The sequence below is a fragment of the Octopus sinensis genome, linkage group LG3, assembly GCF_006345805.1.
Source record: "Octopus sinensis linkage group LG3, ASM634580v1, whole genome shotgun sequence".
NCBI classification, from domain to species: Eukaryota; Metazoa; Mollusca; class Cephalopoda; order Octopoda; family Octopodidae; genus Octopus; species Octopus sinensis.
Window position 1 is genome coordinate 165,903,616 of NC_042999.1, and position 23,366 is coordinate 165,926,981.

Here is a 23,366-nt window from a genome sequence, read left to right on the forward strand (position 1 = left end):
ATCATGGAAGTCAAAAAGCCATGGTCCACTGTGCAAGATCATTGCATATAGATTGGGAAAGTGTTTAGAGAGGGGAAGTGAGTTCAAAAGCTGTCTTCTGAGAATAAAGCAGTGTGTTCAGCAATTTACTAATCAGAAATGAAGAAACCTCATTTCTTAATGAAATTGTTGTGTTTGGTGGAATACAATAAATATTGTTCCTTTGAATTATTGGAACAAAGGAAAGTATATCCACAGAACTATTTTGTCATCAACTTGAACATGTCAATCAAGTTTTGCTCAAAAACCAACCAAGACTTGTCAACGGAAAGGGAATCATCCTGCAACATGATAATGCAGTGAAGATAACAAAGGAAAGATAAATTTATTGAGCTGGAAAGCACTGCTTGGCACTTGCTACTCATCAAACCAAGCACCATCAGATTTTCACTGATTCAGGTCTCTTGAGTTCTTTATCAGTGGAGAAAGACTCAGAAGGTGGAACACTGTCAAAACAGCTCTCCAAACATCTCCGTCTTCTAAAGAACCTGATATTTTTTACCTGAGGAACCAGAAAAGTGGTTTCAAGGTGGGAAAATATTGCTAATGGTGGTGATTATATTTTGAATAAATAAATATTTTTATATGTTTCTTGCTGATTTGAACTCATTACATGTTTTGTAACATTAATTTTTGGCACCCCTAAAATATATATATATGTGTGTGTGTGAGATCATGCATGTGTGTATATATGTGTGCATGTGCATGCATGTATATGTGTGTGTGTGTGTGTGTGTATATATATATTTATATACATACATACACATAGCAGGCTAGCTGCGCAATCAGTCTACATCTCCACTAATCCTGTGTGATGCAGTACTGAGGTAAACTAAATATCCATGTTTTTCAGGTATCTCCAATCTTCCAATGGTGCTACTAAACATTGTACTGAGTTTTGATACTAGTATGCCTTCAGTCAATTTTGGTGAGATGCCTGCCATGTTTCATTTGGTTTCAGTTTCATGCTTTTTTTCTAACATTTTCTTCCATTCTGACCTATTTTAACAATTAATTTCAGTGCTTATTGTAAAACTACTAAATTTATTTGCTTTATCAGGTTCTATACAAAGGACTGCATGTCTTTGTTACTGTTATTTTGTTACCTTTAAGTTTCTTTCTGTTAATTTCCGTTCTTTTCTAAGAGCCTTCTTGCTTTATTTTGCTCTAAATAAGTTTCTCAAAATTCACTTTGAGAAAATTATTCAAAGGTAAGATTCTTTAAGAATCAAAGCATCATGAGTGTGGTCATCAGCTGCAACCATAAGCTGTTATAGTCCATATATTTGGTGAAGAAATGGATTTCTATATAAACCAGGGTTTATCAACTTAATTCTTGTTTCCTTTCTGCAACTGACACTGCACTTAAGGAGAAGAAGTGTTACACATAGTTCTCCATGTTCTGTGCACAGAACATGGTGTGCTTAATTTTCCTTTCATGGCTGTGAAACTTGCTGCTTATGGACGGATAATCAGTGTTGTATCAAACTATTTAGCAATTTGTATCTGAGAAGAATATACACATGCATCGCACCAACTGTGTGAGGCAGTGTAGTCTTTTATCTTTTATTTGTGTCAGCCATTGGACTGTGGCCATGCTGGGGTACTGCCTTGGAGATCTTTTTCTTTTACTTTTAGTTGAATGAATTGACTCCAGTTCTTATTTTTTAAAGCCTCATACTTTTTCTGTTGGTCTCTTTTGCCGAACCAATTAAGTTACAGGAATGTAAACACACCAACACCGGCTGTCAAGTGGTGGTGGAGAACAAACACAGACTAAAAGATACACACATATACACAATGGGCTTCTTTCAGTTTCCATCTGCCAAATCCACTCACAAGGCTTTGGTTGGCCTGAGGCCGTAGTTGAAGGCACTTTCCCAAGGTGCCATACAGTGGGACTGAATTGGGAACCTTGTGGTTGGGAAGCAAGCTTCTTACTACAGAGCCACACCTATAACAAGGTGCTGTCCTCTATATACAGAACTAGTTTGGTCATGCATGTCAACATTTGCCAGACACCTTTATTTTTATTGCTTTCAATTCGTTTCTCACCTTACCCCTCATCCCCAACGCTTGGCCTGGTGGAGCTGCTTTGGTTGGTGACTGCAGATTTTGTATTGAACACTAGCTACCACCTGTACTGATGGAATGTGACTGGGCATGAAAATGGTATTACAATGGATGATAGCTATTCAAAAATAGCCTGCATGGTGAATACTAGTGTGGGTACAAGTGACTGAAGTAATAATTATGATTGGTACAGTTATAGAATTATCATTGAGAACATGAAGACTGGCTTGCTACTTATAATAATGATGATTCTGATTTAACCCTTTAGCATTCAGATTACTCTGTCAAATGTAATGTTTCTTTATTCACATTGTTTTAAATGAATCGTGCATTGTCTTGTAGCTTCCAGATTTCAGTGATGTGATTGTTTGATTTTACAATGACATTGTATGGTAGGTGTGCTAAGCTGAACGTGAGCCAGTTTGAACATAAAACAGGTACAATATTTGGGCCAGATATGACTACAAGACCAACAGTTTTGAGGGAAAGGAGTTGACTGATACTGTTGAGCCCAAGATGAAAGGCAAAGTTGACTTTGATGGGATTCGAACTCAGAATATAAAGAACTAGAGAAATTACAGCAAAACATTTTTTCTGATTCTCAAATGATTCTGCTAATCCACAACAATAATAATAATCCTTTCTACTAAAGGCACAAGGCCTGAAATTTGGGGAAAGGAGACCAGTCGATTACATTGACCCCAGTTTTTCACTGCTACTTATTTCATCAATCCCGAAAGGATGAAAAGCAAAGTCAACCTTGATGGGAAATACCGCTAAGCATTTCGCCTGGTGTGCTAATGATTTTACCACCTCACTGCCTTAGCAATAATAATAATAATAATAATGATAATGATAATTTCTACTATAGGCATAAGGCCTGGAATTTTGGTGTGAGGGGTATAGTCGATTACATTGATCCCAGTACTTGACTGATACATATTTTATTAACCCCAAAAAGATGAAAGGTAAACTTGACCTTGGTGGAAATTGAACTCAGAGCATAAAGATGGATGAAATACCTTTAAGCATTTTGTCCAGTTTGCTAACAATTCTGCCAACTTACTGCCTTAATAACAATAATAATGACAATAATGATAATAATTAGTGGGACCTGTGAATATTTCACGGAATTAATTGTAAACTTATTGGGTTATTCCTGGAAACTTTATCCAAAAAGCTTAAAAGTGTAGCCTGATAGTCGCTCATCTGCCATTCATTGAAAAGTGAAGGAAATTGGAATACAATGATTGCTTAATGCACTTTATATACTTTATGCACAATTTTATAAACTTTATACACAGCACTCATTAAATAAATATTTACCCTTATTTTTCCTTTTCCCCCCATAAACAGAAAAAATTACATTTTAAAATTTACTTGGTCACAATTTTATATCTAGAAAACAAAAATTTTATAGTAAGAAAAATGATTTTATATGTAAAATATGGGGTCACAATTTCATGGGGGTAAAAATTTGATGCAGGTGGCGTACTCTGAAAAGGACAGCATTGGTAACTTATAAGCCAAGGCAATGGGTCGGAGCCAATACACATTTCAATTTGCATACAGCTTTCAATCCAATCCTTCTTTGCAGACAATGTTCTTCGTGTAAGTTCTCTCTCTTCTTTTCCCTTGTTTGTCAGTGATGATAACTTTAACTCTCACATCAGATAATTTGTGAGCCCTTGAGAATGCAACATATAGCTGACCATGGCCGAATACACGTTCAGGCAAGAACATCCCCACTTTATCAAATGTCTTCCTTTCTGATTTATTGATAGTCATTGCATATGACAGGCAAACGGGAAACTGGGATGCACATGCATTAAGTGGTAGGTGATATAAAAATACCCTAGTGCAGCTTTTGGAAAAAATTACTTTTCACTATACTCTCACCATTGCCACCTCCACCACCACCGCAATCATCTCTCTCCCTCTCTCTCTCTCTCTCTCCCTCTCTCTCTCTCTCTCCCCCTCTCTCTCTCTTTCTTTCTCCCTCTCTCTCTTCCTTTCTTTAATCTCACCATCAGAACATCACCCCTCTGCTAAAATTATATTCCTAACTCTCCTCTATATCACTACCTTCAACTAACTTTTTTAACCATGTAATAAATATTACTTTCTCCCTACCACATGTCATGGATGCTTCTCTCTCTCTCTCTCTTTCTGACTCACTCTTTGCCTTATCCTCTTTTTCTTTCTCCTTTATCTTTCTCTGGTTCTCTCTTTCCCTTCAACGAATCATGTGAAAGCATTACAATTACATTCCCTCTACCTCACATCATGGACGGTTTTCTCTCCCTCTTTTCTTTCTTCCTCTTTTTCTCTAATCATGTGAAAGTGTTATTGACAGGCTATATAACATAATAAGCAGAATTATTATAAGATGATGATGATGATGATCCTTTCAAATTTTGACACAAGATCAGCAATTTGTGGGGAAAGGTAACTTGATTACATTGACCCCCTGTATTCAGCTGGTACTTATTTTATCAACCCAGAAAGGATGAAAAGCTAAGTTGACCGTGACAGAATTTGAATTCAGAATGTAGAGATAGACAAAGTGCCTCTTAGCATATGGCTCGGCATGCTAACAATTCTCTCAGTTCTCTGCTTTCCGTTAATGATGGTAATAATAACAATTGTTTCTTATTTTAGCAGTTGGGATTTAGTAGATTACATCAACTCCTAGTACTTGACTGGTACTTTACTTTATCAACTCCTTAACCCTTTCGCATTCAGTTTACTCTGTCAAATATAATTTTTGCCTATTCACATTTTTTAAAATTAATCGTGTATTATCTTGTAAACTTCGAGATTTTGAGGCTGTGAATGTTTACTCTTAGATTAACATTGTAGGGTGAATGTGAGAGTCTGTATTTGGTCAGCTTCAACAAAAGGCAGGTAAAATATTTGGGTCAGAGTTTGTATTGAACACTAGCTACAACCTGTACTGATGGAATGTGAAGGAGCATGAAAATAGGTATGAACTGGCCACCATATTACAATGCTAAAATGCTCAAAGATGAAGGGCAATGTTAACTATTGTTTTCTGCCACATGTTCTTCAAACATGCAATACAACTTCAGGATGTGACAAAGTAAATTTTGGTAGGATATGAACTCCTAATACATTGGGATGAAACTAAATGCTGTAGACATTTCCTCTTATTTCTACCAGATCATTTACTACACTTCTTATATTACTAGTGGTGTTGATGGTTTTGGTGGTGGTGGTGGTGGTGTAATCATGATGATTGTACAGGTGATGATAGTGGTGTGTTTGTAATGGTATCATCTTAAAATTAATGCTTATAAAAGTATCCTCGTCATCATCATCCTGTTGGTTGTAAATAAGCAATGTAAATAAACTAAGGTCAGCAATGTAATCAGTTAATATCTTTATCATTGCACCAAACAACATATGAACAACAGTTTGTCCTTCGCAAGCCAATAATAATAGTTGTGAAAGAGATTCAATATTTTGCATGTGGTGTAAAGTTTCAAAACACAGTTCAACCATCTTGACTTGAAAATATTTAATAAGTCTGTTTTACAAGATAGCATAGATTTCTAACATAAGAAGAAGACATTTGTAAGAGAGGAGTATGGTCAACTGAGTTGTTATTTTATTGAGCTTTGAACAATGACAAATATAAAAGCACAGAATGAAAAACAACAGACCGTTTTATGCTCTGATTTTTTTTTTTTATAAATCCACTGCCCAGGTCAGTTCACCAGGTCAGAATAAAAAGACACTTTTACTTGAATAGGGAGTTCAAAGCTAAGGTTGATTCATGACAAACCACTTTCTGTTCAGAATTCAGATGAATTTAATTTAATTTTGTTCCTTATTTTATTTTATTTGTTTAATTTACAGCTTTTAATTAATTGCTTTAAAGCCAAATTTCAGTTTCAGTTTTCACAAACTTCATTCTCTAATTTTCAACTCATCTTTAATTGTCAAGGTTATACAACAACAAATATGTCTATATCAGCTTATACATCACTGCCATAGCTTACCTCATAAAAAGCTGGTTTGTCACTGGACTAGAAAGTACTTAGACAAGCAATTCAGAATTTGAACCAGTAATTTAAATTAAGTTTTTGTATTCCTGTGTATTTTTCCTTGTATATACTTTAAGTACATAGATGAAGGTAATGCTGATTAATCAGAAAGCGGTTATTATTGTTTAAATTATAAGCAAAAAGTTTTTACGGTCAACTATATTTGTATGACAGTATCTGATAATAAGTTACAAACTATTAACCTCACAATTATTTGGTACTTTATTGACTCACGACTCAGCTGTCTTATTAGAAAAATGAAATTACTTCAACTCGACCCAGGACTAGAGACACTGACATCTGTCACAGATGTCATTTGTGAATACTGTTCAATACTTGATGTAGGACTTCTAACAGTACAGCCAACCTATGGAACAGATAGTGCCATCTGAATATTGCTGATAACTTTAACAATAACATCAGTTTCTAATTACTAAGCATTACCATGTCCAGAGGGGTGGGGCCAATGTTCAGTGATACCATTGAGAGGTAGGTCCCGAAACAGCTCACATTCACTCCTGATGATCCCATAATCTTGCTAGGCATGTGGAGTGTTCAACTGGTTGCACTTGCATCTGCAAGTTGTTTGAAAAAATCTAAAAATATATAGTTACATTCTTGTTCTAATATACTTCTCTGACCCATGTATGTGCACAGTGTATAATTAAAAGCTTTACATTTTAAAGTATTGAACCTTTCCTTTTAATTAGCTTAATCTTTATATATATATATATATATATATACATATATTCAGCAGTGTAAGCAAAGTTTAGGTTAGTTAAAACATGTTTGTGACACATTTCAGCTTCTAAAGGCAAATTCACTTTATGGAGAAAAAAAATCTCTCTTATGGTAAAAAGGTGTTAAACACCATATCTGCCCAGTGCTGTCCCCTGTTGCATTCCCAGACACTGTGTTTCTAGCCCTTTCATTGTTATCAATGAGAAATACCAAAAAGTGGGTAACTCTGGACAGATTTAAAGCCATAGAGTTATAACTAAAACACAGTCACCAGCACTGAGTTGTGTTATTGGACTGCCTGGTTGGGATGAATTCACTAGTGTCAGTACCAAGCAGTGATGGGGCATAAGTGAACTTTAGGTTAGGTAAATGTGTTTGTGATACATTCCAACTTCGAAAGGGTGTTTTTTTTTGGGGGGGGGGTTCTTGGATTGCTCCCTCCTTGACTCTCAATTCTCCATGCTGATGTACTGGCTCCCCACTCATAGGCCATATTCATTGATATTCATTAAACAGTTACTAATCAAAAGTTTATCTTTCATACACACCATTTAAATTTTTGTTTCTGTATATGGGCATGGCTGGATGGATCTACACTTCAGGCCTGTCCCCTTCATTTGCACTGTTCTTTTCATTTGGCTCAACATGTTTATCATAAAGTAAAACAGAAAAGTGTTTTTGCATTTGTATTATTTGCCAAAGCAGAATATCATTACTCTCCGTAAAGTAATGAGATTCTGTTTTGGCAAATCATACAAATGCAAAAAGTTCAAACGATAGAATAAATTTTATACCATAAGAGAGAAAACATTATTTTTCTTCTACCTCATATCCACATGTGTGTTTGTTTTTAGTTCCAATATAGGTAGGATAAACAAAAAAAGTTCCCCATCCAGTGTGAGAGAAATATCATTTCATGTACACAATTACAAAAGTGCTATTAATAGTTTCATGCTTTAAAATACATTAAATTGACAGATCACTATAACATGCCATGTATCTCCAAGCAATTTTTCAGGCTCAGTTCATAACATTAGATGTATTTAAAAACCAAAATGCTGGTCTATGAGGAAAAAAACAAGAAAAAAGCTGGTGCAAGAAGTTGTACAAAAGGAAAGAAAACCAGCATCTCCATCTATTTTTGACTGTAGAAATCATAATTAATGTAGCTGGTGCTGAATAATATAACAAAAAGGACACCAAAGTCTGTGAGATAGCTATTCAATGAAGAGCGGGTGGTGTCCTCCTCCAGTTCAACATGAGAAACCTGTCCAAGTGCTTTCAATTTTAAAAGTCATTATGCAGATCACCAGTCTTCTATCTGACACAGGCAGATAGAAGGCCAGGCAGGACAACCTAATTGAGCAGAAAAATTACATCAGTTTATGCAAAGACAGTTTTAAAAGCCCTTATGCAAACCATCAGTCTTCTTTCTGGCACAATGATAAAAATAAGGCCACTAAGTATGGGATCTGAAGATCAAATGCACACCACATGCAATAAAGTCAAGCGTTGTGGAGAAACCTACACCAGATAGGAATGAATCAAAGAGATGCAAATTATGCATAACTGAAAGACCACACTTTCTTTTCAGGTTGAAGAACTTCACCACACTGCTTAATTCCAGATGAGAAATTTTGAGCAGATGCAAGTTTCTTTCTGTTCCACTTTTTGCATCAACCTTCTTTGTGTTTTTTTTCTTCTCAGAGTCCATCATCCTGGTTTTTAAATTCATCTAACATTATGAACTGAGGCTGAAAGTTTGCTGGAGATACATGGCATGTTATATAAATCTGCCAATTCAATGTATCTGAGAGCATGAAACTATTAGTAGCCCTTTTGTAATTGTGTATATTAAATGATGTATCATTAATAGCAACAAAAGCTGTATTAATACCAAAAAGTAATACTTAAAAGCAGAAGTTGTGTTTACACAGAGTACTGTAGTAATCATGAGGTAAACCTCTCATATTGACTTGTGGTGCATATAAGCACTTATATTTATATTGCTAGCAGGAAATAATCATCCGTGATTGCCACCAGGACTACCTGATCACATGATTTCAGCCTTCCTTGGCCTTGTCAATGGTAGATGCCTGAAAGCTAGAGATAATAGCGATTCCTCCATTAGCAATATACATAGAATCTCAATGCCTAATCACTGTTGTCACAAATAGCCAGTGATTTTATTTAAAAATAATTAATAATAATTAATATGTATTAATCAATAATTAAAAAAAATATATATATGGTAATAATTAAAATATCCGCATTAATTAATACACACACACGTGTGTGTGTGTGTTTTGGGGTATGTATATGTAATATTCTTTTTATTAGCAGAAAGTTACAAAAATGATTCAAGAGCCAAGTGTTTCATGCCTGGTACTTCTTGAATCCTTTGCCCTTGAGTTACTTTGCTAAGGCATTGAATTCTCTTGATCATTTGTTCTGCCGAACATGCGAGTGTTATCTAAAAATTTGCCTGGAGTCTTTCATGGTAAATTTGAGATTAAAAACAAATGTTTCCCATATTCTTAATCTCCGTATTTATCCACGTACATTGAAAAATAGATGATGAAAAGGTATGGGGGTGTGTGTGAAATTTCTGAAGCTTCCACCACACCACACCCCATTTTTCGGGCCACAAAAAGGGTTTTGTAGCATATTAGGAGGCCAGGGTAGTTGATTCTACTCAAAAAATCCAATTTTTTTTTCTTAGTGAAAATCGTGCAAGTGTTAATCTAAAAATTTAATTTAAAACCTTTTTCCCATTCGTTTCTGTTTATGAAATTCTCTGTACGTAATTCTGCTTTCTCGGTGGTCAAGGCAAATGATGACTGGCAAAGCAACAGTGTCCTAATGCTGACATTGGAGATATATATAATATATAGTACATATATATATATAGTACATATATATATATATATATATATATTATATATATATATAGTATATATATATATATAGTATATATATATATATTATATATATATATATTATATATATATATAGTATATATAATATTTTTTTATTTTTATGGCTTTGCGAACGAAGATCAGGAAGGCTGTCCACGTCGCGTGCATGCACACTCATGACTGACAAGTCTGATATGGGAAAGGCAGGTCCGTGAGCAGTGTCCACAGACGAAGGTAACATCCGGTGTGGTGTCAGAGGCGGCTCACGCCTTCCTCCTGCGTCTCTTGTCTTTAAGTGCGTCTCTTCTTTGTTCCTCAAACTTGCTGACTGCGTTGAAGATCGTGTGGCACCAGACATCACGGTCCGCAGCCAGGTCTGACCAGCATTGGTGGTCAATATGACATGCTGTTAGAGACTTCTTGAGGCAGTCTTTGTATTGTGTATGTATTCATAAATATGCTTTCATCTCGTAGCAAGCAATGATTTATTTCAGAAAGATAGATTATCAGAGTTATAGATATTGATTAAAAACGAGGCTGTGGAATTGTGTGACATTATCGTCTTACCTTTGCTGGTAATATTGGTGCTATATATATGTCCAGCACTAGAGAGATTCTCTTGCCCTCGATAAGATGAGACTAAAAGGTTTTCACAGCCCAAACACTGTTTTGTCACATTCAACAACTACTTTACAAGCTGTACTTGATGCATTGAGTCTCTGGGCTCCAGCATGGATGGAGCTGCCCCAGACTCCATACGACTAAAGAGTTTTCACTACTGTAAGACATGACTACTCACACAATGCAAATATCAATACATTATATGTATTGATATTTAAGCGGCAAGCTTTAATTTTATATTTACTAATCTCTTATGATAAAAGGCAGCTGGTAGAATCATTAGCATGCCAGACGAAATGTCTAGTGGCATTTCGTCTGTCTTTATATTCTGAGTTCAAATTCTGTCAAAGTTGAGTTTACTTTTCATCCTTTTGTTCTGAGGTCTCTGCAATTTCGGTCTCTCCCCCGAAATTGCTGGCCTTGTGCCAAAATTTGAAACCAATATTAATACATTCATCATTGTCAACAACATTTAATGTCCATTTTCCATGCTGGCATGGTTGGATGGCCTGACAGGAACTGGCAAGGCGAGGGGCCACACCAGGTCTCATAGTCTACCTTGGCTTGGTTTCCACAGCTGGATGCCCTTCTGAATGCCCACCACTTAACAGAAATATGTTGGGTCTTTTTAACATGGCACCAGCACCAGTGATTTTTACATGGCACCAGCAGCCACACCAATGTTTTTTTTATGTGGCACCTTGGTTTTAGGATCTCAATACTGTTGTGATAGGTGAGTCTTTTTGAGTACAGCATCACATATCTCGCTCCTCTCTCATCTCCATTAATGTTAATACATTATATTAAATATTGCTCACTGAAATAAGTGAAATAATTCTCCATCAGTACAGCCATTGTTTGTTATCATATTCATGTATTTAATTAATATCTTCTCATTACAGTTTGTCCAGCTTTCTCTCCACCTGCAACAACTGTCTTCTTAATAATTCTCATATTTGAAGGAATTTTATTTGGCATTTTCACAGCTATAATGTTTGGTTCACAGCTTTCTGCTATATGCACGGATGAAACAGTAAGTTGAAGCTAGTTTTCATCTCTTTATCTTTTCATTTAGTAATCATTTTATTGGCTTGTTAGAGAGGTCAGTGATATCATCATCGGTTTAGCTTTCCCGTACCCACGTGGGTCAGACAGATTTTGTTGAGGCAGATTTTCTCTGGCCGGGATGCCCTTCCTGTCACCAACCCTCACCTGTTGCCAATGTAATATTTACCCATGACCAGACACAGAAGATTGGAAATGAAGAACACTGCTTTCATGATGGCGACGTTCATTTACAGCTATCATGCAATGTCAAGACAATGGGACAGTTAACACACACATGATGGGCTTCTTTCAGTTTCCATCTACCAAATCCACTCAAAAAGGTTTTGGTTGGCCTGGGGCTTTTGTTGGAAACACTTGCCCTCGGTACCTTGCTGTAGGACATCAATCCCCATTCGTTGAACCACCAAGTTAAGGGACATAAAGGGACACACCACCAGTTTTTCAACTAGTGTAAATGTAAACAGTTACAGATGCTGTCACACACACACACACACACACACACACACACACAAACATGCAAGCTCATAAAAGCAAAACAAGATGGAGAAAACAGTACCCAAATGCCAAAGGTAGAATAAAATATAGTGTTTTATTGAAGCTGAAAAACTTCACAGACTGTTTCTCAGGGTTTCTTGTAACTGATCGTTAGTTAATTTCTGTTTGTTCATCAATAAAACAGTATAAACCATCATCTTTATTTATTATCATGTTAATCTCCATTTTATCATGCTCCCATGGGCTGGACAGAATTTGGTGAGCCAGATTTTCTATGGCCAGATGCCCTTCATGTTGACAACCTTCACCTGTTTGCAATTAAGGTAATATTTCTTCAGAGGTGGTCATGTTTTCATGGAAGATTGGAAAAGGGCACTACTTGTATGACAGTGGTAATCATTTACAACCATCATGCAATTCCAAGACAAGACACACATGTACACACACACACACACATGCGTATTTTATATATAAAGGCACAGGTGTGGCTGTGTGGTAAGAAGTTAGCTTCCCAACCACGTGGTTCTGGGTTCAGTCTCACTGCATGGCAGGCACCTTCAGCAAGTGTCTCCTACTATATAGCTTCATGTCAACCAAAACTTTTTTAGTGGATTTAGTAGATAGAAACTGAAAGAAGCCCCTTGTGTACCACTCAGTGGAACTGAACCCAGAATCATGTGGTTACAAAGTGAACTCCTTAACCATGCAGCTATGCTTGCACAATGCAGTTATCAGTTTTTGTTGCATTTATGCTAGATACTCTAATGATATATAATATTGAAGTCAAACCAATGTAGGAGACTCTATACAATAGCTTAGATAGAAATAGTAGCCAAATCTTCCTCAAGTCACACCTAGCAGTCTTAAAGAAAAAAGAAAGAGTTTAGGGTTAAAAAAAGAAAAAAGACTGCATGATCTGGCTGAACAACAACAATAAACAAATATTGTTTCAGGTATAAATTTTGTATTATTTAATTTCTTGGGGAGGGAGATAGGCTTTCCCAGATTTTTTCCCTATCATGTAAATACCAAAAAAAAATATGCAATAAAGTCATTATATCTTAAAATTAATTACCTGTAGAGACACCATATTTCATTATGCAAGCATAGTATTCTACAAAGTATGTTAAATGCTTTATAAGTTAATACTGTGTCCTGCTGTGTTAGCAGTGCTATTAAGATCATCTCTTCAGATTTTCTATAGAAATTATAGCCATCACTGATTTGTTACGACATTTTGTATCCGAATATGTCTAATGTAAACAAGTGTGATCAAAGATGAGAAAATAGGCAATGGGTGTCTCTGCATATTTCAGGAGTTCTTGCTCCTTCTATTTAACCATCCACAACCTTATTGCTGGTACATGCAAGAAATTAATATGTACCAGCTGCTAGGAATGTATTTAATATGTAAAATTGGCATATCCAGTAATGTTACATTGCTATATTTAGTGGCTATTTAGAGTTCATGGATGGTTAATGGGTTGGATATGGTGCTAAAAAAGGAACAAGAACTCTTGAAATAAGGCATACACACCCATTACCCATTTTTCCATCTTCAACCACATTGTTGTTTACATTAGACATATTCAGATATGAAACATCATAACAAATTACTGTTGGCTGTAATTTCTATAAAAAATCTGTAGAGGTAATGTTAACATGTGTCTTGGAATATATTTGCTTTCACTGTTTTATATTCTATGTATTGTTATAGAGCAAAGTCTTTCATCATATATTTACTACTGGACTACTGATAGTCTACTTCATTGTATTAATCAGATACTCTGAGCTACCCTATTGGAGGTACAGTGAAGTATGGTATCAGTGACCAGCTGGCAGATTTATGAGGAAAGACATTCCTGCTTCATTATACAAAAACACACACAAATAAATATATCTTTTTTTGGTGGTGGGGAATAGTAGATCTTGAAGCACACATAAAGCTATATATATATATAGTAGTGGCATATTTGGTTGAAAATCCCTTTTGAATAGAAAAAAATTGAAGACTACCCATCAGCAGTGCGTGTGTGTGTATTAATAAAAACCACACAAAAACCAACCATGTGGAATTCAACTACCCACAGTTCCCTGGCTCTTATGTTTAATTTCTTTTCAAATTGCCTGTGCTCTTTTAAACTTCATTATCTCATACAAAGTTGCTAACACACCATGTTGACATCACTGGCTTCAGAAATATTGAAATGAATTTATTATTCCAACCAAGAAACCCTGAGTAACTGAATTTTACTTGCTTTTTATGTTGTTGTTTTTTTAATATCTTTAGTCTCTTAATTGACTTAATTGACTGTTCCATTACTTGTTAAACTTTATACTGCACATGTAGAGATGTGTGTATTACAAATAAAACACAAGTAAATATAATGGTGTGCACCTGGTTTAATTACTGTAATGACTGCCACTGTAATTATTTTAGTTCAAATGCATTGTCTCGGATAGTCATTACCAGGCAAATAAAATTCACGAAATTGAAATTGATTGACCCAATAATGCCATGTTCCCAGAGTTCTGATATCAGACAAGAAACATGTTCTCTAATGTTTTTAGCAACTCTAGATTGTTTTGAAGTTAGTTTCATTCTACTGTTTTGTTATCTCGAAATAACATATTAAAGAACTATTGTAAATTTATATATGATTCTGATGATGATAATTGAATCTCTTTGCAGGGTATAGAACAGCTAAAAAAAGAACAAGCTACCTGGGAGCGGAAATCTCGTTGGTTAAGCATTAAGTCAGTATTTGGTCATCCATTTGGTTTGCATTGGTTCTCTCCATTTTCTAAGCCTCTTGGATATAAACTCCTACATGAACAATATGCCGTCTAGAGCAAAACTGTTTATCTTTGTTTTGTTTTGTTTGTTTGTTGAACTACAGCTGGCCACCCTGTGTCAGTGTGACTAGCCATGAACTTGTGATGTCATCTGTTCAAACAACATCCATTCTTATTCCAAACTGAAAACTGGATCTCCTTTGTATTTTTCCACCACCCAGGTACTTTATAAAAGACAACCTGATGGTTCTGTTGATTAGAACATGTACTCATCTACGTTAAGTACATATTTCAGTGAAACTATAAACAAAGTAACATAAAAACTTCTCCAGAGACAACACCAGTTGTCAATCAGTTTTAATTTCTGACTACTTCTCAAAACTACTTCTACAGGACCATACAAATTATGAAACATCTACACCAACCAAACACAAACTTCAAACTTGAGATCATGCCTTACAATTTACTTTTCTCAATGTTGCTTAATATATATATGTATATTTGTGTACTCACGCACACACATACTTACGCAAAATTGGTTACATATATTCTACCACATATACTGTCATTTTTCTACTTTTCCACAGAGTCTGCTTTTATTCCTCTCATCTCTAAGAAACATTTAATTTATTGAAGAGCATTTTGTCTGTGCTTGCTGTAATTTTTTCCAACATTTGACCCTAACTTTTTATGTAAGTTAAAAGACAAAGTTGCTATTGAAATATTCATACACCTTATGTCTGGACTCCAGAGAACTGTTATTATTTGTTCTGTAATTTATCCTGTCATATTTCAAATGGTTCTCAGTTCAACTATTCTAGCAAGACAACAAAAAATATGCCACTTCAGTTGTAATAAAACAGTCACATCAAGTGATGTTATTGCCTGTTACCAAATCAAATTGTCAATTTCATTTAACAATCCTTTTCACATTTGTTTTTGATTTATCTTTTTATTGTTGATGTAGAAAGTTTTAATTTCTCAACTAAATATCATTGGATTTTATTTTTTTAAAACAATTTTAGCTAATGCTTTGTAGCTATTCATTTTTATCTTCTTACTGTTTTCAGTTGGATCCACCCTTATGTATTCATCATTCCACAGGAAGTATGTACATTTTCTGGGTACAACTTTCAAACACATTCAGTCAAGGCAACTTTTTTTTTAAATGCCTTTTTTTTTTAACAAATGCCTATGGACAGTTAATTTTTTAACCAAGTGATATTTTTTTAATGGCTTGGTACTAAAAAGTTGTTTTGGATGGTTTAAATATCAATTTGGAATTTAATGTGGATTTTGAAAGTAAATTAGAAAACATAGGTGTGCTTGACTGAATGACTGACAGTAGATGGGACTTGAAGAGCTTTGAATGTGTTTGTTTTCCACCTGAACTATTGATTACTTGCTGGAATATTTTTCTAGTCACAGTTACTATTCTGCCCTGTCTGTGAATAGTTTATTTTAGAGTGCAGCTGTGTATTCTAAGCTGATCATTTCTATATCATCAGTGTACATGATATAGTGACTACTAATCCAACATAGTCTTTATGACAAACTTAATGGGCCAACACACCCTGACTGTGACATGTGACTGTGACTTACTCAATCTCCAGTAACATAATCTCCATAGTGATCACCTCCAAATGAACATCCTCAATATGCTACCTTCTGAATTAACAAACCCAACAAGGTGACCTCCATATCAACAAAGCCTCGTTGTTCTCTTTGTATGGTTAAAGTCATTGTTTAGCTGTTGAATTTTATTATTGATAATTTTTGTTTGTTTGTTTTTTTCACTATGGAAATGTTATTTTTACAGGCAGATGTTTTAAATATTATGTTATTTGTGTTATATGCTATTGGGAGCTATGTTAACTCTGTTACCCAGGCACATTCTGCTGAGGTGTCTTAAATATTAAGCTATCTGCGTAAAACAAATCAAGTTTGTTTGTAAAACTTTGATTAGTAAAGAACAACAAAAAAAAGTATTTAAAAAAAAAACCATAGAATAATTGGGCAGGAGATGCTTAATTCTTTCAATGTTGAAGTCAGTTCATGTAAAATTCTTTATCAAGCTTATCTACAGGATCCGTAGCGTGGGTGAGAGAAATATCAAAAATCTTTTCTCTAAAAGAAGTTCTTTCAGGAAATTATCAGCTTTTACTTTCTGTTACTTTAAGTGTGTGCATGCTGCAACAGCTTTGCAAGGCTTCAGAGGAATATGTACCTACGACACCCCTGCCCTTTCTTTTTCAATATTGTCTCCCAGTTGTGCCATGTGATATAATTACAGTCAACATCAACTTCTAGGATATTTTTTAATGTAACAACTATGTTGAAAAACAAACTTTTATTTTTCAGTTATTCATTTTATTACACTTGAATATTTTTCTGCCCTTGTTATGTAAATGTTTTGTTTTTTTCCCCAACATCATCCTCATCCACATCAGCAGCAGCACATGTCAACACAAACCTATCTTATTTAATAAAGAATATTCCATTATTTCAACACTCTTCATTATACTGAAATCAGCATGTCTTACAACGTATGCTACTTTTTGTTCTGAATATTGGAAATCAAGTATGTATATATATATATATATATATATATAAAATGACAATTAAGAATTCTTTTGATTTAAAGAACATGAATTGTGTAAGAAAATGGTTGCATTCAGGAGATTGTGTGTGTGTGTGCGCATACAAACAGGTACTGTCATGGTTGTATAATGTACTTTGCAACTACATGGTTCTGAGTTTGACCTCACTGTGTGGTCCCTTGAAAAAGCGTTTTATCATAGCCTCGAGTCCACCAAATTCCACTTATGAGGTATAGGTTGAAAAACTGTGGAAGACCATTGTATTTTTTTGATGTTGCCTGCCTGTGAAAGATGTCAGTGCTTTTCAAATGTTATCTCTTGTATAGTTAGTTGTTCTGCACCTAGTTACAGACACGCCCTTGTCACTTTCATAGTCCTAAATGTAGTGAACCAAATAATGGTTCATTGTAAACTGTAACCACCATCACTATTGTTTACAAATTGTTTAAAATAGTTTAAAATAAACAATTTGGTGGGTGAGAATTAGGTGAATTGAAAAAAGAAGTAACTGGTGGAGAAATATGAAATTAACTGGTAAACACAGATAACATTGCTAAATTAGCTGGTGGTTAATGGTAAGAAAGAGGACTTGGGGCTTCAGAAATAGCCAGCCAACAGGATGAAAGTTATAGCGATGATCAGTTCATTATGTTAGCATCACATAAAATATAATGCCTGACTTTTTTTATTTTTTTTTTAAATATCTATGTAAGTTTGGAAATTTTTTTCCATTCTGTCAACTTTACTTAGAATTAATCTCAATCTATAAAAGTGAGCTGTTAATAATGGGTGAACTATAGTGTTTTAAGGGTTGATACATAGAGAGCTGATACCACTACAATATCATACCAAGAGAAGAATCCTATTCTTGCAGGCACCACTGACTCTGTGGTCAAGATTTTAATCTTAAAATGCCTGGTCTACTAAACTGCAAATAAGCTTCATTTTTATATACTACTAGGGTCACAATACGTTGCAAACAGCGCCATTGATGTTTTGACAAGTGTTTTGTTAGCTTGCAGTGCCGGGTTAAAATTTTACTATAGTGTATTCAGTTTAAAGAAACCTGAATATCTTCTCTCTCTATATAAACGGCAGTTTGTCTGTGCGTTTTCTGTGTGTCTGTTTTCTCGTACCCTCACTCTGACCACGGCTTTCAACCGATTCTGATGAAACTTGACACACTCATAGCCCAATGTCATAATTCAAAACTAACGCAGTGAAAATTTTGAAAAGTTCCCCCAGTTCTGAAAAAAATCGATAAATTCGACATGGGGTCGAGAATCAGAAACCCAAACCACAGACCGTCTAGGGGACGCAACTCCACCTTTTTTAACTCTCAAAAAAAAATTTACCATCATTTTTTTCCCATTTTTTGGCTATAACTCTCTAAAAATGCTTTATAGTTATTTCCCTTACACACCTGAGCAACGCCGGGCGATACTGCTAGTAGTATATAAAAATGAAGTTTTCAATGATGTCTTGACAACAGCAGCAAATGATTTCAAGACTGATGGTTTATAGTGAAGAGTGTGGACTAATGGCAGAGCTAAGGAGGTGCAACACAATTGACGTAACAGTGAAACTGTCCCACACCAATATTAGTGATTGAATGGTCAGCTGGCAGCATACAATAAGCCTCCTCCCCTGAATCTTAGCAGGTATGACGAAGTATTTTTCTTTTGTGAAGGTGCACGGTTAGGTGGTTAGTGCATCAGGCCCACAGTCATAAGGTAGTGAGTTCGATTCCCAGACTGGGCTGTGTGTTGTGTTCTTGAGCAAGACACTTTATTTCATGTTGCTCCAATACTGACTGTTGACTGTCAGAACTGTTGAACTTCATCGCACACATGTAGGAATATATGCACATATATATTCATCACCTCTCTGTAAAGGGCCTGTACAGCCCTTATTATTAACCATTTGAGTTATAAAATTTATTATAAAATAAATATAATGGTGTACACATGATTTAATGACTGCCACTGTAATTATTTTAGTTCAAACACATTATCTCCCATAAAGTCATTGCCAGGCACATAAAACACTCATCTGTAGAAATGAGTTGCAATGTCACTGGTGCCAAGCTCCCTCTGCCTTTCCCTTGGATGGGGCAACTGCTGGTCTTCCATAAACAACCCGAGGAAAACTTTCTAGGTGCAATCCCATGGTGATTCATGATCAACAGGGGTCTTTTTTTTTTCTTTTTTGTGTTTTTCTTGTCATTACTGCAATAGATTGATTGGAAGGGGATGATCCACTTGATGGTATTTGTTGGAAGGTGTGACGTGGTATAACAAATTTACACAGAGACAACAATATAACTGAAATGAAAATTAGTTAAAAACAAGTTTATTTGCCACGAGAAAAGTTTGGCTCTGACGTTTGGCAAGGAAAAAACAAAGTTGGGGGAGGTGGGGCAGATAAATGTGTTGGGAGTGTATCCATTTAAGTTGAAATCTTTCAGCACACTTTTTTTTCCAAAGTAGGATTCTGCTCAGTGTTAGAATTTCCCACCTTCTCAAACTTATTTTATTTTTAACAAATATTTACTGATGTTGGCTGTTATTAGTTTCCTTGATCCTGTGAAAAGTCTGAGTAAAACAAAAATTCATCAATTTCAAGAAAACATCATTTTATTGCAATGACATGAAAAACAAATGGCTGGTCTGATGTTAACTTTTTTTTTCTCAACATTATGGAATAAACAAACAATACTTTTTTTTTTTCCTATTTTATCTATTACAAAATATGTTAGAAATATTTGTTCTTACATCTCTTTACAAAACATCTTATGAAATTGATATTCTATGTGTATAGCAGTGTGTGTGTGTGTGTGTGTGTGGCAGGGGGTTAAATTTTATTTCTTTAATTCGCTGGTAGTTCATTGGAAGACGGTAGAAAAGATGTATTGGTAAGTGTCTGAAATTGAGCCATTTTGATGGTTACCATTTTCTAGAGAAACCTCTATCAATAAGATAATGTTATAAAAATTCTCTGCTCAAAAACAAGTTAAATACATTTGATTGTAAACAGTGATCATTGATGAAGCTTAACTTCATCACTAATTTAGTACAAAAGTAGTAAATATCCTAATTTAAATATCTTTTGTTGATGGATTTTTTTAATAACAATCTGCTCACTACAACTTAGATTTAAGAAAAAAAAATTTTTTTTAAAAATTAAATATGAACAAGGGATGGGGAAATACCCATGTTGTAAATGTAAACCAAAAAAAAAAAATAAAGATTGTTATATAATTTTTACTGTAATATACAGAGTAAAATATTGTGAAAATTTATTGATTGTTGAATCAATACACAAAGTTTGCCTTCCAAAAGTATTGCCTCAAAAATTAGTGTTTGAATGATCAGCTAAATTCTTATAGCCAACACTTCTAAAATGATAAGAAAAGTAACTTCTGGAGTGGTTTGAAGTTCACAACAAAATTATAGACTCAGAAATTATAAGGTTTTTTCAAAATAATAATAAAATCGAAAAAAAAAAAAACAAGTTAACAATTAATCGTCAGCTTTTGCTTGGTAGTTTAATGTAGCAGTTTGTAGAAGATAGGGAGCTTGTTCTTGTATTAGTTACCATCAATAACTCCAAGATTACAATCACATTTTTAAAAATAAAAAAATATACAAATAAACCAATTTAGAATTGATAAACAGCAAGCTTGAATTAAATAAAGACATTTCAAAGTCTTTACATTTGAAACAAATGGAAATTGTAAATAAAATCACTGGTTCAAATAATCCTCTTGTTCACCAAAAGAAGCAGTTTAATTGTGGATATATAGAATATAAGACACCAAATTGTCTTCATTGTTGAGCATGTCAGGTGGGTTTTGATTGCTGCTAATAGGTTTAAAAACTATTTTGAGCAAGTTAAAAAAAATAAGATATTTCTGAAATTTTATATATTAAAAATGTTTGTTTGAGATTAATATCCGATAAAAGCTTTGGTACAAAGTTAGAAAAGAACTCAAAATAAATGCAGTAAATATTATAAAAGAGGTGGGGTTTTGAATGCAATAATTTTGGACGGATGTAAAAGTAGCCAGGCAAACTCTGTGATAACATCACAATAGAGTTCTATCTGTCCAGAAAAAAAAAAGAAATCCATGAAACTTTTTTTTTTCTTTTACTATTTAAGGATCAATAAAAGAGATCATGATGTAACGGGTGCCTTTTGTCGTTCTCAGCCCTTCGTGGAAATGTGTTAGACGTCCAGGGTGCATTAACAGCCAACCCTTCTTTGTGTCCAGAACTTTACATTTGTAACGAATAAAGTGAACACCACCTCCCTGAAAGTAAATAAAACAAATTTATTATAGCAGCCAGCTTTAATTAAAGACAACTTTGGTTAGCCATAATCAACTGAACTCTTAGAATCAAATGTAGATCTACTTCCTTTGATATACTTCAATTTTTCTCTGAATTATATTGTGCAGGATATGATGTGCAAGATGTAGAGTGGCCAGCCAGTAAATGTTCTCTCACCAAACACATAACATGTCCTATGTTTGGCACATGCTTACCCATACAAGACAGTAACCGTTTTAGTATGATCTAAATCTCAAATGGTACCTTCAGTAACAACAGATTCTATTTATCCTAATTTCAATTTCTTATCATAAACTAATGCTTGGTCTAAGCTTGCTTCCAACTACTTCCAACAGTTTTTGGTGATCAGCTTCTTAATTATTTCTGTTTTGCCATTTTAGTTTTGTGTGTGTGTCGTACAAGAGGGTGCTGAAAAATTCCCGGCTTTAAGAATATTGTGAAAGACCTGGTTGGAACCCCAACCTTCGAAGTTCTTTTATAGGGCTTAAAAAAACTGAAGGACCACTGCAATAAGTGTATGGATCTGGGAGGGATTCCCCTCTCAGATTGGTTGAATGGAATCATAATTCACTGATTCTCCTGTATTTTCTTTTACCCAAAGCCACGAACTTTTCAGCCTCACCCCCTTGTAACATTTGTAAACAAACATTATTGGTTATAGACCTTTTGTTATATGTATTTTTCCATGTAGACATGAATAGGATAGTTTATTTTGTCGAACACTATTTTTATAGCAGAACACCTGACTGTTAACCACCCAACAAGGACGAAGTAAGGGCACCTGTTTTATGTTAATCAAACTGGGTATAAGAGGCATCAGATGTTGTGTGCAAGAGAGAAGACTTGCACTGGTTTGGTCATGTGATGCCTATGGATGAGGACGGCTGCGTAAAGAAACACTAAGCTCTAATTGTGGGAGGGGCAAACCCAGGAAGATGTAGGATGAGGTGGAGAGAAAGAATCTTCAGCCTCACTGAGAAAATGACAAGTGACCAAGACGGGGGGGGGGGTGATTTGCTGTACTTGATGAGACACTCCAAGCTAAGTAAAATTACTGCCTTCCACACATACAGGCTTGTTTTTTTTTTTCAGGTGCCGGTGCCACTCAAAAGGCACACGTGCCTGTGCTGCATTAACACACACGTGGAATGTAAAAAAACGACCACAACACTTAAATGGTTGGCGTTAGGAAGGGCTTCCAACAGTAGAAACCAAGCCACAACAGACAGTTGGAGTGTGGACAGCTCCGTGTCAAATTGTCCAACCGATGACGATGACAAACTGAAGCAAATGCTGTTGCTGACAGCACCAATGACTGCCATAACAAGGCTTCAGTTCCTGGTCATGTGATCTGCAGTCCAGATCCTTGACCTGTCATTGTATCGCTTATTAGCCAGAATAAACATAACTACAATAATGGTGATGACGGACCCTAAACCCTTTAGCGTTCAGATTGCTTTGTCTAATGTAATGGATATCTATCAACAATGTTTTGAATTGTTAATAAATATCCTTTGCATTAGACAAAATGGTAATGCATTATCTCATAGCCTTGATTGTTTGCTTACAGAATGACATTGTAAGGCTGGATCT

The 23,366-nt window shown here is 35.0% G+C and overlaps 2 protein-coding genes and 1 long non-coding RNA gene across 7 annotated transcripts in view; 2 read left to right on the forward strand and 1 right to left on the reverse strand.

The window, feature by feature from the left end:
* LOC115209135 (palmitoyltransferase ZDHHC3) overlaps window positions 1–17,330 on the forward strand; it is a 111,914-nt gene extending 94,584 nt beyond the window's left edge. For 4 of the 5 annotated variants that reach the window (XM_036501587.1, XM_029777285.2, XM_029777284.2 and 1 more), the window contains 3 exons: window positions 893–967; window positions 11,365–11,495; window positions 14,718–17,330. In XM_036501587.1, coding sequence (XP_036357480.1) covers window positions 893–967; window positions 11,365–11,495; window positions 14,718–14,876 — 365 coding nt within the window. In that variant the 3' untranslated portion in view covers window positions 14,877–17,330. The remainder of the gene's footprint in view (window positions 1–892; window positions 968–11,364; window positions 11,496–14,717) is intronic. The other variant, XM_029777287.2, reaches the window with a different exon arrangement.
* Window positions 17,331–18,872: 1,542 nt separating this feature from the next.
* On the forward strand, window positions 18,873–21,098 carry LOC118762658. Its single transcript, XR_004998425.1, has 2 exons — window positions 18,873–19,804; window positions 19,836–21,098. It is a non-coding gene; the product is annotated as an uncharacterized LOC118762658 (long non-coding RNA).
* LOC115209243 (multifunctional procollagen lysine hydroxylase and glycosyltransferase LH3) overlaps window positions 20,278–23,366 on the reverse strand; it is an 86,617-nt gene continuing 83,528 nt past the window's right edge. Inside the window, exon 20 of the mRNA XM_029777529.2 lies at window positions 20,278–21,733. Within this exon, the coding sequence (XP_029633389.1) occupies window positions 21,578–21,733 (156 nt within the window). The 3' untranslated portion in view covers window positions 20,278–21,577. The remainder of the gene's footprint in view (window positions 21,734–23,366) is intronic.